At 55.3% G+C, this 14,867-nt stretch overlaps 1 protein-coding gene across 2 annotated transcripts in view; it reads right to left on the reverse strand.

Annotated features, from left to right (window-relative positions):
- The window catches only part of BMP8A (bone morphogenetic protein 8a), a 35,071-nt gene extending 21,241 nt beyond the window's left edge, over positions 1-13,830 (reverse strand). The window contains exon 1 of one of the 2 annotated variants that reach the window (XM_046013562.1): positions 13,098-13,830. In XM_046013562.1, coding sequence (XP_045869518.1) covers positions 13,098-13,431 — 334 coding nt within the window. In that variant the 5' untranslated portion in view covers positions 13,432-13,830. The remainder of the gene's footprint in view (positions 1-13,097) is intronic. The other variant, XM_046013569.1, reaches the window with a different exon arrangement.
- Positions 13,831-14,867: the final 1,037 nt, after the last annotated feature.

The raw sequence follows: 14,867 nt of genomic DNA on the forward strand, positions 1-14,867 counted from the left end.
GAATAGATAGCACAGGCAGGGAAAACAACAGCCACAAACACAGCGAAAGACAAAGGATGGCAGTTCCTGTTTGGTGACAAGGTGAGGGAAGAAGGAGGGTCAGAGGGAGACCTGGAAAGGAACAAGAAGGAGCAAAGTAGGAGTGACAGCACCTGGTGACACCTGGTCAGGTCCCAGGGAAGCTGGACGGTCCCATGATGGGTGGGATCTGAGCAGGCTTCCCAGGGGAGGTGCCACCTGAACTGGCCTTAAAGGATGGGACCGAGTCCGGTGGGGTGGAGAAGGTGGCAGGGAATCTGTTCTAGGCAGAGGAAACCTCAGAGGCACAGGTATGCAGGGCGGGGGTGTCCACAGGTCAGTGCTGTGGGGGACCGGCCCTGAGTCTAGCTGTGGTTTGACTCTGGAGGGCTGGAATTCTGGCTTGGGTGCGCCGGCTTCACATCTGGCCAGTGGGGTTTAGGGTTCTGGGCAGCAGGGGTGCGATGTGGTTTGAAGCGGGGGTGGAAGATAGGCATGAAGGAGAAGGGGATGCACAGGCTGGAGGGGAGACGAGGTGGGGCTGGTCTGGGCCGGAGGCTGGGGTGGCGAGTCAATCCCACATCCCCTGCTGCCCGGAAATGCCCAGGACGGTATATTTAGTACCATCCCACTTTAGTCTCCTGTCACTGTCAAATGCCACAAATCTGTGTTTCCGGAAAGTAGGGGCGGGAGCCACCCAGCACCTTCCCCCAAACCCAACACTGAGATTTTAATGACATGTCTGTGAGTTTTTTTAAAAACTCTCTCTCTGGCTGCTGGTGTCTGTAACCACAAGTCACCAAGCTGGTGGCGGAGGCGGATGTGGGGAGCGCTTCCTGTCCTTGCGGTAGGGACTGGGTCCAGCGAGGGACAGGCCAACAGCTGGGCTGGGCGGGGCCGGTGAACACACACAGTGACGGGACAAGGTGGGCTTTTCCTTCCCAGACCGCAGTGGCAAAGAATGACAACGGCCAGGCTCCGCCAGGCTGGCGAACACGCGGCACAGGTGCAGCCGGAAGCCAGGCTGCTTCGGGGGCGGTAACCTTGGGAAGGACCCATGTGCTCCCACACATGTGGAGAGGGAGGACTGCAGGGCTCTGGTCCCACACCCGGGGATGCGGGACACGAACACTGCCACACGAGTCCCCTCCTCCCTACGGACACTCCCACACTCACAGCTCTGGGGACAATTTCTGTGGATTCAGGGGCTGCACAGACCACCTCTGTTCCGTGGCTGTGTAAGAATCCTGGATGTGGGGCGCCTGGGTGGCTCAGTGGGTTAAAGCCTCTGCCTTTGGCTCAGGTCATGATCCCAGGGTCCTGGAATCAAGCCCCGCATCGGGCTCTCTGCTCAGCGGTGAGCCTGCTTCACCTTCTCTCTCTGCCTGCCTCTCTGCCTACTTGTGATCTCTGTCTGTCAAATAAATAAATAAAATCTAAAAAAAAAAAAAGAATCCTGTATGTGCAGGATACCCCTGGTCGAGGCTGTTGGCTGTGACAGGGTATGGCCCAGAGGGGGAAGGAAGGTGGCTCCGTCCCGTCCTTCACCTGACTCCTCGCAAAGCCTCGAACCTGGATCCCTGAACACGTATCTGCTCCCAGGGCCGTGGGGCTTATGTGCGGGTGGGGCTGCAGGCGATCTCCGTCCTCAGGCCTGCGGCTGATTTCCTGTCGGATCTTGGGGCCGAGGGGACAACCCACGAACCTGCCAGCTCCATGGGAGGACCACGCTCTGGGGCCTCCCTCCCTTGCTGACTTGGGAGCCCACGTGTGTAGGGTCAGGGGAGCCTTATGCACCTGAACTGAACCCAGTTCCAAGCTTCCACCCTGTGTGTTTTGTGAAATCGATGAACCACCCAGTAGCTCAGCACAGGAAACTGCCCGCCCTGGCTGTTCCAGGCAAGCACCAGAAGCCAGGACGTTGTGAGGAAAGTGATGCTTTTCATCGGAAACTGTTAAAACTTCCTGGGATACAGCATTATACTAGACATGACTGTAACTGGCCAAAGGGGAGTGGGCCCCTCTCTCTATGCTGGAACCTGTAGAAGTATAGCTTTCCAGCAGTTGCTTCTGTGTATTAGGAAAGTTTTCTTTTCTTTTCTTTTAGGAGGTAAAGGGGCAGAGGGAGTGGGAGTTGTAAGCAGGCTCCATGCTGTATCTCACAACCCCGAGATCATGACCTGATCTGAAGTCAAGAGTCTTTTTTTTTTTTTTTAAGATTTTATTTATTTATTTAACAGACAGAGATCACAAGTAGGCAGAGAGGCAGGCAGAGAGCGAGGGGGAAGCAGGCTTCCTGCTAAGCAGAGAGCCTGATGCGGGGCTTGATCCCAGGACCCTGGGATCATGACCTGAGCTGAAGACAGAGGCTTTAACCCACTGAGCCACCCAGGCGCCCCTGAAGTCAAGAGTCTTAACTGACTTAGCCAACTGAGCCACCCAGGCGCCCCAGAAATAGTATTTCTCGAAAGCTGGTGTTGAGGAATAGCAGCTGTTAGGATCTGGATTTGCCCCTACAGTAGTTCCTGGGCCACCTGCCCCTGCTTTTGCCACTAACACAGCACTGAGAAGTATAGGTCCTCTGGCCTGTAGCTCAGGCTTCTGATCCCAGACCTGGGCCAGCGGTGACCAGATACTTTCCCCGGCCTCAATCTTCTTATCTGTGAACTGGAGATATTAGGAGTCTTTCCACAGAGGGGCCTGAAAGGGCTTTGGGAGGGGGCAGGCATTATCAGGTAGGTAGGACTGATGGCCGTTCCATAGGAACAGGCGTGAGAAGGAGTGCGGGCCTCCAAGTTCCTCACTTCATCCCTCTATCAAAGTGATAACCTCCTGCCAGTGCCAGTAGAACCCTCATGTGTGAATCTTAGGAGCCCAGGGAAAGGAGAGGGGGACTTTCAATTTTCTTTTTCTAAATAAAGGTACGGAATGAAAGGTTATGTAACATAAAAATATATTAATTCAACTGAAAGGCATTTGGATGGTTTCCTTTTTATTTGCCTGACCTTTGTCAAGGCATTCAATCCTCTGGGCCTCAGTATCCACATCTGCAAAATGACCATTTGATACAGGGTCCATTGAAACTGCAAAAGGCTATGTTTGCTACTGGAGTAGGTACTTGGTTCTGGTCCAGCAAATGCTTCTAACATATCACACAGGAGCATTTCCTTCTTTCCCACCTTCATGCTGAGCCTCCACTTCCCCAAGCTCTGGAATCTCCCAAAGATGCCCAGGCTCAGAAAGGCAGCCCCTCAGAACCACCACAGAGGCTGTTCTGGCTCAGGCACAAAATAGAAACTGACCCTTTATGAAAGTGCTGAACATTCCAGAACATCACAGTTCTAACGACACAGGTCACCACACACAAGTCTCCTTCCACTCTTATACACACACGGAGATGGAACCCAGGGATCCCGACTCCCATCTGGGCTGCTCCACTACATCAGGCTGGACCTTCACCATCTGATGTTGAAAGGACAGCATAAACATCCAGCTGGAAGTGGCCTGTTGCTGCCTCCCAACCCCTGCCATTGTTGATGGTCTGCAGAGGGAATTTATGGGAAAGGCCAAGGTCTTCACAATGTCACTTCTTGGGTTTTCCCAGGAAATTTTTTTTTGGCTACTGCTTATGGGTTTGGGAAGTTCATTTCCCAGTCCCTGGCAGATTTGGCTAGGCTGAAGGAGGAGTGGGTGCTCCCCTCCTGGCCTATGTTCTGGATCCCGGGCATCAGAGCTATGTCCTGTCAGGAATCCTCTCCCTGTGGTGGCTCTGGGGGAACCACTGATGCCTGGGGCAAGATTTCCAGGTAGTCAATTACTTCCTCCATCTGCAATATCTGGGGTGAGGATTCCTAATCGGTGGTGGGGGGTTGGGGGAGGGCAGTCCCATAATTTCATCTTTTTTTTTTTTTTTTTTTTATAAGTATTTTTTTTTATTTTTTTTTTAAAGATTTTTTTTTTTATTTATTTATTTGACAGAGAGAGATCACAAGTAAGCAGAGAGGCAGGCAGAGAGAGTGAGAGGGAAGCAGGCTCCCTGCCGAGCAGAGAGCCCGATGTGGGACTCGATCCCAGGACCCTGAGATCATGACCTGAGCCGAAGGCAGCGGCTTAAACCACTGAGCCACCCAGGCGCCCCATAATTTCATCTTTGAGCATGTGGGAAAACACTCCTGACTATACATGCTCAGGATGCTTTCTATAAACCCTCCATCTTCCCATTCATTTTTCCTGGTGACATTCAGGAGAATTAATTCATTTGCTCCTACACGTTTGAAAGCAATGCTTACTGTATGCAGGTCACTATGGAGGCACTAGGGAAACCAGAGCTGGGGACACAGAGGGGCCCCTATCCACCCCCAAGGAATCTGCAGCGCGTGGGGAAGTAGCAAACAAGGTGATTTTATGTGAGTGGCTATAAAGGATGTCAAGGGAGGGGTGGGACTGGGGATAACGCAGGAAGAGTGTGTGGGAGTCACTTTTTGCTTTTAGCTTTATTTTGCGATAATTTTAAGTGATTTAGATTTAGAGAAAAGTCTTTGCTAGCTAGAATAGTACAGAGACTTCCCCATACTCTTTAACCAGCTTCCCCTAACGATAACATCATGTGTAACGAAACCACAGCCTAATTATCAAAACCATGAAAGTGATATTGGTACAAGGCTATTAACTATGGTCTATTCTAGAATTTTGCCCTGTTTCCCACTATTTATCTCTTCAATGTTCCCAACTTCCATCCAGGGCCTTACACTGCATTTAGCTGTTAGGTCTCCTGGTCCTCTGGCCTGTAACAACTGCTAAGTCTTTCCTTTTCTTTCATGACATTAACACTTTCAATTATTTAATTTTTAATTTTTTTAAAGTAGTCTCCACGTCCAACATGGAGCTGGAACTCACAACCCTGAGATAAAACCTGAGGTGAGATCAAGAGTGGGATGTTTAACGACTGAGCCACCCAGGTGCCCCTGGACACAGACACTTTTCGAACGCCCCTCAATGTCAGTTTATCTGATGTTTTTCCATTAGGCTGAAGTTATGGACTTCGCAGAAAAACATGCACATTAATTTGGACAACATGGTGGCATTATTTCTAGTAATATTAATCCATTCTTTGATTAAGGTGCTGTCCAAGGATTCAAAGAGGCTCTGTGACCTGGGAAGAATCTGATAAAACTCAACAGTTGTTGATATTACAATAGTCCAGGACCCTGTGAGGTAGGCTGGAAACCACGGATGGTTTTTAGGAGCCCACAGAGGCTCTTGACAGTCACCTCCATCAAGACACTGGGCATGGCAGGGCAGGAGCCCACCATCAGGGACAGACAGTGCTGCTACTGTTTCCACAGGTACCTTATTTCCCATAAAGCTCCATGTGAGGAGGCAGAGTTTGCTTTCTTAACTCCATTACTGTGGCTCCAGGCAAATAAACAATCATAGGACTCCTGGCTTTCTCCTCCCTCCAGCGTCTGATAAAATGGCCTCTGCTTTCCACATTTGCTTATGGGTAAGAATGCTGTGTGCCAGAGATGTCCTTGACTGCACGGCCGCCGACTACGTTCTGCCTTTCTGCCTCTGAGGACCTGCACCCACCACTCACAGGCTAGATCTCCAGTTGCCACAACCTGAATCCAACAGCCCAACACCAACAATGGCTTTGGATATTTTTGTGACTTGGACAAAATTTAAGGGTATTTGGATGATCTAAATCTGTCTTGTTTCTGACCAAAAACTAAGACTTTAAAAGACACCCTCTTCCTTTAGCTCAGAGGGGCTGTTAAGAAAACAGAATCGCCTGACCTGTCTGCCCTCAAACCCTTCCCCAGCCCCACAGGGTCCCCAGGAGGAGACCAAGCTCTGGTTCTGCTCCCCCCAAACCCCCGAGCTGGCCAGGCCCAACCTCATGGACTCCTGGGCCTCGGCTACAGATACCTCTTCCCTCTCCTGAAGGCCCTCCCCAAAACACCTTCTCCTGAGTTGCCCCCATTCTGCCCTGTCTAAAGGCTGCTTTTCCTCTCAGTCCAGCTTTCAAGGCCCCTCGTCCTCCTCTGACCTCACACAGATCAGCCTGCTGGCCTCTCTCTTTCCCCTGTCCCAGGAGTCCCCATCTCTGATTCGCGTGCCCCTCTGGATGGTGAGCAATTAAGGGCAGGACTGTACCATGTGGGGTGGAAATGGGAGGCTCTCAGTGGACTGTCATTAAGCTCCCTTTGTTCCGGGGGCCCAGAGAGGGCATGTGTCTGCAGGTTCTTCCCAAGCTCCGCAGGACAGTGGGGCAGCTGCTGGTCTGGGAATGGCTTCCACAGCATAGCGGGTCTCCATCAGAAGCCGCTCACATCTTCACTTTGCTGCGGGACTGGCCCCCCTTCCCACGGCCAGGCTGCTGAGGTGGAGGGCAGGCCCCGAGGGTCCCAGAGGCAGAGGCACTGGTCCCGTCTGACTAGTCCTGCTAGTGACTGAGGATGAGGCGCCCCCTTTAGACCTAAAGCAAGACCCAGGTCTCTGTGCCTGGTGCGGGCCCAGGGAGGAGCTGCAGCACTGATCACCTACCAGTTCTGCGTCTGAAGGGCTTCTCCCTCCCACCCAGAAATCTCAGTGCTGCCCAGAGGAGGCCAAGGAGGCTTCATTTCTAAGGTATTTTTAGTCAGTTTTCTTTACTGACTTTTTTCAAGAGCTGCTTCCATAAATGGCTCTGCACTCATGATTGCCGGTCCAGGCCTCAGACAGCTTTAGACCCCAAATTAAAAGGGAACACCCGCACACTCCACCACATCAAGTCGGTCAGGGCCAAAAATAGATCCAACGAGATTGAGCAAGGATACGATTCCCCAGTGCAATTCCGGGGAAAGAACTGAACTGTGGGAGTTTTCCAGAAAGATGTGGTCACAGTGACACATCCTTCTCTCCCGTGGGGAATGGGTTCCCATGAGGAGGTGGAGTGGGTGTACCTCCCTGTCCTGGGCCCCAGTGCTGGGGCCCATTCTTTCAGACTTAAAGACGATGTGAGATGCGTGGTACCAGATTCCCTCTAGGTGGCGAAATTAGGAGGGGAGGGTCACCTGTCAATGAGGTTCTGCTGTCAAAGGGAGCACCCCAGTCCCCTGAGAATGCCTGCTGAAGCCACCTTCCTCCAGGCAGGGCCCTGGGAGGACTGGAGGTCCCAAGGAATTGTCTAGGGAGAATGTTGCACCCATGGTCGGCCTCCACAAGGACAGGGAGGGCAGGCCCTGCTCTGCCCCAGCCGACCAGGCCCAGGCTCCTGCCCCTGCTCTCAGCCCCTGATTTTTCTCCTGCTATGTTCTTCCTCCCTTCACCTTGCCAATCTGTCCCATGCACCTGCCACACAGGAGTTGGGGTGCACAGTGGGAGGGGGGATGTCATGGAGAGTCAGATCTGGCCCCTGTTCTCAGGTTGTTCATGGTTTCTTAGGGAGCAGGAGAAAGGGGCAAGGCATGGCTCTGAATGAGGCTGGCAGAAAGTGACTCAAATCCTAAGAAAAATACATAGGACAGGGGATGGAACTTCAAGGATAGAAGAAGCCTGTCTCTTTAGGAGTAGTTGGGGTGGAGACAGATTTATGGAAACTTCTGCCCACATCCCCCACCTTTTTAACAGATCTTATTTATCTGAGACAGAGAGAGAACACAAGTGAGAGGTAGTGGCAGAGGGAGAGGGAGAAACAGGCTTCCCAGTGAACCAGGAGCCTGATGTGGAGCTCAATCCAAGGACCCTGAGATCATGACCTGAGCTGAAGGCAGACACTTAACTGACTGAGCCACCCAGGCGCCCTGGGCTTACCCTTTTTAAAGTAGAACTGGAGGTAGGGATACTGTATTTAGAGGGTTCAAAATGAGCAGAGGCACAAGAAGAGGGTAACATATTAGAGTTACTAACATTACTCAGTAACTTCCTGCCATGTAACAAGCATCTAGCCAGCATTACTGCACATTTCGCCTAGTTCCGCACAACCCTGGGAGTAAGGCCTTAAAGGTGAGGAAATGAGGTTCCAAGACTTTAAAAAGTACCTGTGTATCATCTCCCAGCTCCCAAGTGGCAGAGTCCGGATGAAGATGCAGGTTCACAACAGCCCCAACCACGTGTGCAAGTTCACAGCATCTGTACTCCTTACCCCAAACCAGAAATGACCCAACTCTCCATTAATAAAACTGGATAAATGCATATACTTGAGGAATGCAATACAATTCAATTCTTTTTTTTTTTTAAGATTTTATTTATTTATTTGACAGAGAGAGAGATCACAAGTAGGCAGAGAGGCAGGCAGAGAGAGAGGAGGAAGCAGGCTCCTGTGGAGCAGAGAGCCCGATGCAGGGCTCGATCCCAGGACCCTGAGATCATGACCTGAGCTGAAGGCAGCGGCTTAATCCACTGAGCCACCCAGGTGCCCCTACAATTCAATTCTTAAAGAAGAACCATGTGGGTGCCTGGCTGGCTCACTCAGAAGAGCATCTGACTCCTGATTTGATGTTCAGGGTTATGAGTTCGAGCCCCACACTGGGTGTGGAGGTTACTTAAACAAACAAACAAACAACTTTAAAAAGAACTGCAAATACAACAATAACAAGCACGAATGCCAAAAAAATTATGTTGAGTGAAACAGTAGACATAAAAGCACACACTGTATGATTCCAGGCGTAGGAAGCTCCAAGATGGGGGACATGAATGCACTGTGATAGAAGTCAGAAAGTGGTTGCCTGGGGGCGATGGGCTGGTGGGACAAGGATCCCCAGGAGCACCTGTGTCTCCTGTTTCTGTGTGGTCTGAATGGCGTGTATTGAGCGTGTCTCATGTCTTACTTTTGTAACCCCCAACAAATAAAGACACTTTAAATAGGATTCTCTTTACAACCGACATTCCAGACAGTCCAATTCTGCCGCACGTAATGCACTTATGGGCCAGGGCCCCACAGGGGTGGAGAGGCGACTTCTATACAGGAGAAGAGCAGAGGAGACAGGGAGTGGACCCGCTAGGTGGCCTTGGGAAAATCACCTAACTTCTTTGAGTTTCACTCTCTTTTCCAAAACATAGATGTGACTGTGATTGTGATGCAAACGAAGGCACAGACCTGGAGGTTCTGGGCTCGAGGTCCTCACCAGGCATCATCCCACATGCTCTCGGAACAGTTCCAGTGGTTGGGTACCCTGAGTGCCTCCATTTTACAGAGGAAGGACTGAGGCTCCTGGAGGTGGACTAGAAGATCCAGATCACACTCACAGCAGGTGGCGGCATTGAGATGCAGATAATGTCTGAGTCACTGTCAGAACCCCCATCCAGGTCCCATCTGCCCTCCCCTATCCCTCAGCTCCTGGTTTCCAGATGGGGGAGGTGGCACTGTCTACACCACTTGACAACCATCTCTGTGGTTTATGCATTTATTATTTGCACCCCCCACCCCCTGAAGTCCAGGTCCATGAGGGCTGGACTTGGTTAGGCTCACTGTCACATCCCAGTAACCAACTGTGCCTGGCACACAGCAGTTATCACACGACTATTGTTGAGTGAATTCAGGAAAAATGAAAGAATTCTCTAGTAAAGAACCAAAGAAAGTGACCCTGGGGTCCTGGAGACCAAGCATTGACCCTTCAAGGTCACAGGGCTGAGGAGGACGTGGGCAGATTCCTCATTTCCACTCAGCCCTGCTGCCCCCAAATCGAACACTTCAGGTCAACACCCCTGTCCTCGGCTGCCCAAGGCACAGGAGTAAGTCTGCTCAGAGAAGGACTGGGACAACAGTGAAGACCGCTCCATGCATTTCTGGCTAGATCTCTGCCTGCAGGGCTATTTGTGCCTCAGTTTCTCAACCTGGGACTCGGCATCTGCTTTCCTGACTCAAGGTGGAAAAGGACCAGTAGGAACACACAGAGTAGGTCCTTCCCTCCTCATTCCTCCCTCACCAGCCACAGGGCCGGCCCCAGGTGCCTAAGGTACAGCTGGTCAGACCCAACCTCCAGCCCAGGGAATGGGGTGGTGCAGTGAGGAGCTGTCTCCAGCACAGGACCACGGGGTCAGGGCTGGGAGGCCCCTCACTTCCTGACACCATCACTGTGGACTGGACGAGAAAGCAGAGGCCTAGGGAGGGAAGAGAGGTGACTCGGGACAGGAAGGAATCAGTGGTGGGTCCAGGCAGTGTAAGAATGTCAATGTCGCCTCCCAGGTCAGGGCTCTCCTCCCCCTGAGCACAGGAGACACTCAGGACAGACCCATCTGCTCCACATGGGCATCAGCCCCCATCAGCGTGGCCTGACCAAGGGGAGCCAAGAGTGTACAGTCTGAGATGGACAGGCCAGGAAGGGGCCCCAGCTCTGACCACAGCCCTGGCCTCCCTCCAGAGACGCTGTCAACCATGACATGGGCGTCCTAAAGCATCTGCTTGAGCACAGATGCCTGACCCGGGCCGGAGGCCTCTGGTCCCACAGGCTGCCGTGGATGGTCAGGGGCCTAGGAGGCACCGGGTCTGGCTTCTGGAGCAGATGAGGCCAGTATGAGAGGTGGCTGGAGGCGCAGGTCCAGGAACCCAGGTGTGGGCATGGATACCGCCGTGACTCTGCCATCAGGCTCTGTGGTGGTTCAAGGGCCTGGGGCCTGGGCCTCCAAAGAAGCAAGGACTCCTGCTAGGTGTCTAACCCTCCCAGCCCCACAGCCTAGGTAATTACCAATTAAACCACTCACACTGCAAGAGTTCTACTAGTGCAATTAGTACATCAGAATAAAGAGGCCCTCTGACAGCTGGCTGGGCCCGCCCACAGACTGGGCTTCCACCAAACAAAAGATCTGCTTGTTAATCCCACAGAGTCAGAGGCCTTAGATCTTAATGAAACACACACAGACAGCGTGGGAAGAAGTTGGCATCAGGAATCCATAGGCCCTGGATGATGCCATGGATGAGCTGTGTGGCCCTGGGCTGATCATTTAACCTCTCTGAGCCCATGCGAAGGGGGCTGGTAAAACAGCTTTACATGTCACTAGGTGGGTGCAACAAAGGCTCTTCAGGTGCTCGTTTTTATTCTAGAAATAGGTACAGGCACCTTTTGGTTGGCTTTTAAAATCTGTTCCTGGGTTGCACATGTGAAGTGTGGGACATTCCCAACACTCCCAACGAAGGCTGGGCAGCAGCTGGCAGGGACCTGGGGCAGCAGGGACCAGTCCAGGTGCACCTACTAGAGGGCTGATTTTCTGCTCCTCCCATGTATCAACCCATCGCACAATACCCCTGACGATGCACTGATCTCTAGGAGCTCCATTTTACAAGGATGGATATGTGGCTCCAAGAGGACAAGGGGCTTGCCTGAGGTCACACAGCAGAGGCAGGAGAGAAATCAGGTTTGTCTGAGCTAAGGGTACTGCTTGATTCGCAGTAAGAGCTCCCACCAAGGCTGTGAACGCCTTCACCCTGAGGATGCAGGGGAAGCAGGACACTGGCTGGGTGGTGACTCACTCTAATGGATGTTGCCCTTAGGAACATTCTCAGGATGACTGTATCCATAACCCTTCTTGGTTCTGAGCCCCAGGTCAGCTTGTCCTGAGGACAGGGCTCTAGCCTCATTCCACACATGGTCTCTTTCGTCCTGAGTCCCCCACCCTGCCCTTAACCAAGAAGGTGGCATTCAGAACCCACTGACCAAGTCCTAATCCTGGCACCCGTCTCTCAGCAGATGTTAACAGCCACTTCCTGCTGCTCACTCCCCACCTCGGCCACCCCCACCAGCTCTGGGGTGTGGTGGACAGAGGTCTCCTCGACTGTCCACTCTGCCTGCCCTTATAGAGGAAGCAAATGGCTGAAAACCCCCACAAAACCTGCTGCTGCTGCTCCATCTCCTGGCTTTCTCTGCCTAAACCCCTCTGGAAGCTCTTTCCACCTTGAAAGTCTGCCCTCCTGACAGTAGAAATATCATCTCCTTGAGGACCGGATGTAGGGCCAAACAACCTGGACCTGTCCTGACTGGGCCACGGAGAGGCTGTGCTGTCCTGGGCATGACATTGCCTCCCTGAGCCTCACTGTCCTCATCTGGGAGACGGGGATGAATATCTTGTCTGTTCCCAGGGTTGTGGGGCGGGGTAAGCGTGACGCTGTACGCGAAGGGATGCTGGTGGCCTTGGCAAGGGTCCTGTCCCCACCTCAGCCTGAGCTGCAGTCCTTCAATCCCACATCCAGTCTGGTGTCTGCTCCAGCCCAGAACCCTGGACCTCACTGGCCACAGACAGGAGGCAAAGCAGATAGGGGGCATTCACAACTGCAGATTAAAGAGATTTAGTAATGGGGAGACACCTTTGAGTACTCTAACCACAAATGGGTCCACGGCTTGGAGAAAAAATACTTTAGAAAGGAAAGGCTGGGCTTTGTGTGGAAGAACGAGGAGGGTCCACGGGGCCTACTGGGTCCTTCCACAGGCTTGGACACTCACTGCATGCCAGCCATGTCCCAGGTGCTAGGCCCAGGGTGACAAGACCACTGACTGCCCCACTGAGCTCAGAGTCTACTCCTTCCCACCTGCTGCCCCGACAGCCACACCCTCACCTGCAGGAGCTGGGGCTCTGGCCAGGAACAGGCAGCTGTGCACTTGGACATCTGGGTTCTCAGCTCCCGTCACTTTGATGATGTGACCGGGGCTTTCCACACTGAACTTTGTCCTTCTCTCCAGTACCGCCCTTATCACTGTGACAGCATCCCAGCCTGTTTACTCATCTGTCTCCCCGGGACCAGACTGTCTTCCTGGCACTGTCCGGTTCACCCGACAGGAGATGATTCCTACCCTTGGGTGTGTTCGGGGCGGGACGAACGCGCACATCCCTGGGACTCACATTCGCATCTCTGCGGGTCCCGGTCAGCTAACCCACGAAGCCCCCACCCGCCTTGGACTTGGCCCTGAGCTCCGCACTTCTCACCCCCCGTTGGGGGCGTGGCCACGACCGGGGGCACCTGTTCGTGGCGGGGGCGCGCACTGGCCAAGGCGGTGCACTCGCCCCTGCCGCCCGCGAGGGGTCCCGGCCCTGTCCGCAACCGCGCGTCCTCGCGGAGGCTGCACGGTTGTCTGGGCCCCAGATGCCCAGCCGGCGGCCGCACTCACCCATGTTGACGAAGCTCATGACCAGGTCGGCGCGGCCCGGGGGCCACTCCGGAGGGCCGCCGTCCTCGTCGTCGTCGTCGGCCATGGCGTGGTACAGGTCCAGCATGAAGAGCGGCGCCGACGCGGGCAGTCGGGCGGCGGCGGGCGGCGCGCGGGGCCGGGGCCGCCCGGGCAGCCCCAGCACCGCCAGGATCTCGCGCTGCATGTCGCGGCGCTCGCGCGGGCCCAGGCGACGGGCCGGGCAGCCGGCCGGGGAGCGCGGGCCGGGGCCACCGCCGCTCAGCGCGCACAGCGCCAGACCCACGAGCCACAGCGGCCCGGGGCGCGCGGCCATGGCGGGCCGGGCGGGCGCTCAGCGGGTGCGCATCCGCTCCGCGGCCGAGCGGGGGCCGGGGCAGCCCCGACGGCGAGCGACGGGCGAGGCTCGGGGTCAGCGCCTCCGGTCGGGGTCGCCGGCGGCCGCGGCGCTACCTCAGCGCTCCTCCCGCGCCGCACCTGCTGGGCTCCCGGCGGCGTCGACCAGGCCTCCACCGTCTCGCGGTAGGCGCACCTCCGGGGCTGGGGGGCTGGCTGCCAGTCTGTCTGTGGCCGCTGTGCGCTCGGTCGGCTACTGACGAGGCCGCTTCCGAGGCAGGGGCGACGGGCGAGCTCTCGTCGGCGCTGAGGGCGGCGCGGACCCGCGGGCGCCTCTTCAGTGGGACCCGCGGTCTGCGCCGCGCGCCCCACCTCCGCCGCCCGTGGGGCCAGCGCGCAGCCGTCGGGTCCTGCCCCCTGCGGCCCCTCCCAATAGCGGGGCGGGGCCAAGGCCGCGCAGCCCACTGGGGGGGTGGGGCTGTGGATCTCGGTTGGTGTCCCGGGTGATGGCGACCCCGAGATGTGTGTCGCCATAAGGTGCTGGAGGGGTCGGGTGATGGGTCCCCTGTCCAACCGTCGGGACTTCGCGACCCTGCTGGGCTCCTCTCCCAGCCGCTGGGAGCGCCGTCGGGCGAGCGCGGGGCCTTGGCCTGGGGTTCCCAGGGTAGCGGCCCTGTTCGGGGAAATCAGGGACCTGCGCTCCCGCGCGATGTGTCCTCGAGCGCTTTCGCCCCGATGGGGATCCGGAGTCTCCGTCCCGCCAGCGCAGTGACCCGGCAGCCTCGCCTGGTGCGCAGAGGCTTGCCACAGGACCTGAAAGACCTCAGTGGGGTCTAGAAGTAGAGCGACCCCGCTGGTGCCAGACGCGGCGGGAGAGTGGGACCCGTTCCTCTGCCAGCCGCCGCCTCCGCAGTTCCTCGCTGGCCACCCTGAGCCTCTCCGGCTGTCCGCTTGCGCGCGTTGTTGGCGGCTTCTCCTTCCCTGACTACTGCTCGGTCTCTTGCTCCGCGGCGCCCACCCACCTGGCTCCCGCGACCTCCTGGCCCGCGCCCCAGGCGGGCTCCCCACGCTCCCCGATGATCCCGCAACCGCATCGTCACCTCCGGCTCTCGATCTGCACCCTGTAGCCCCCAAGCTGATCCAGCCGCGCAAGGGAGATGCACACTCTTCCTGGATGCTCTCTCGCTGAATTTATTCATTTATGACTAAGACGCTGCACTGGGAGGAAGTGACACCTAGACTGAGCTCGAAAGGCTGGAAGGAACGGGCCTGGGATGAGAGGAAAGGTCAATGGGCAGAGAAAACTGCTGGTGTGTGATGCCAGGGAGCATAATGCAGGCACCACTCCACTCTTACCGTGTGCCATGTGTGCTCTGCATTATTGCTTTAATGCTCTCACATAGAGGGTAGACGCCA

This window comes from Meles meles, chromosome 1, assembly GCF_922984935.1.
Source record: "Meles meles chromosome 1, mMelMel3.1 paternal haplotype, whole genome shotgun sequence".
Lineage (NCBI taxonomy): Eukaryota > Metazoa > Chordata > Mammalia > Carnivora > Mustelidae > Meles > Meles meles.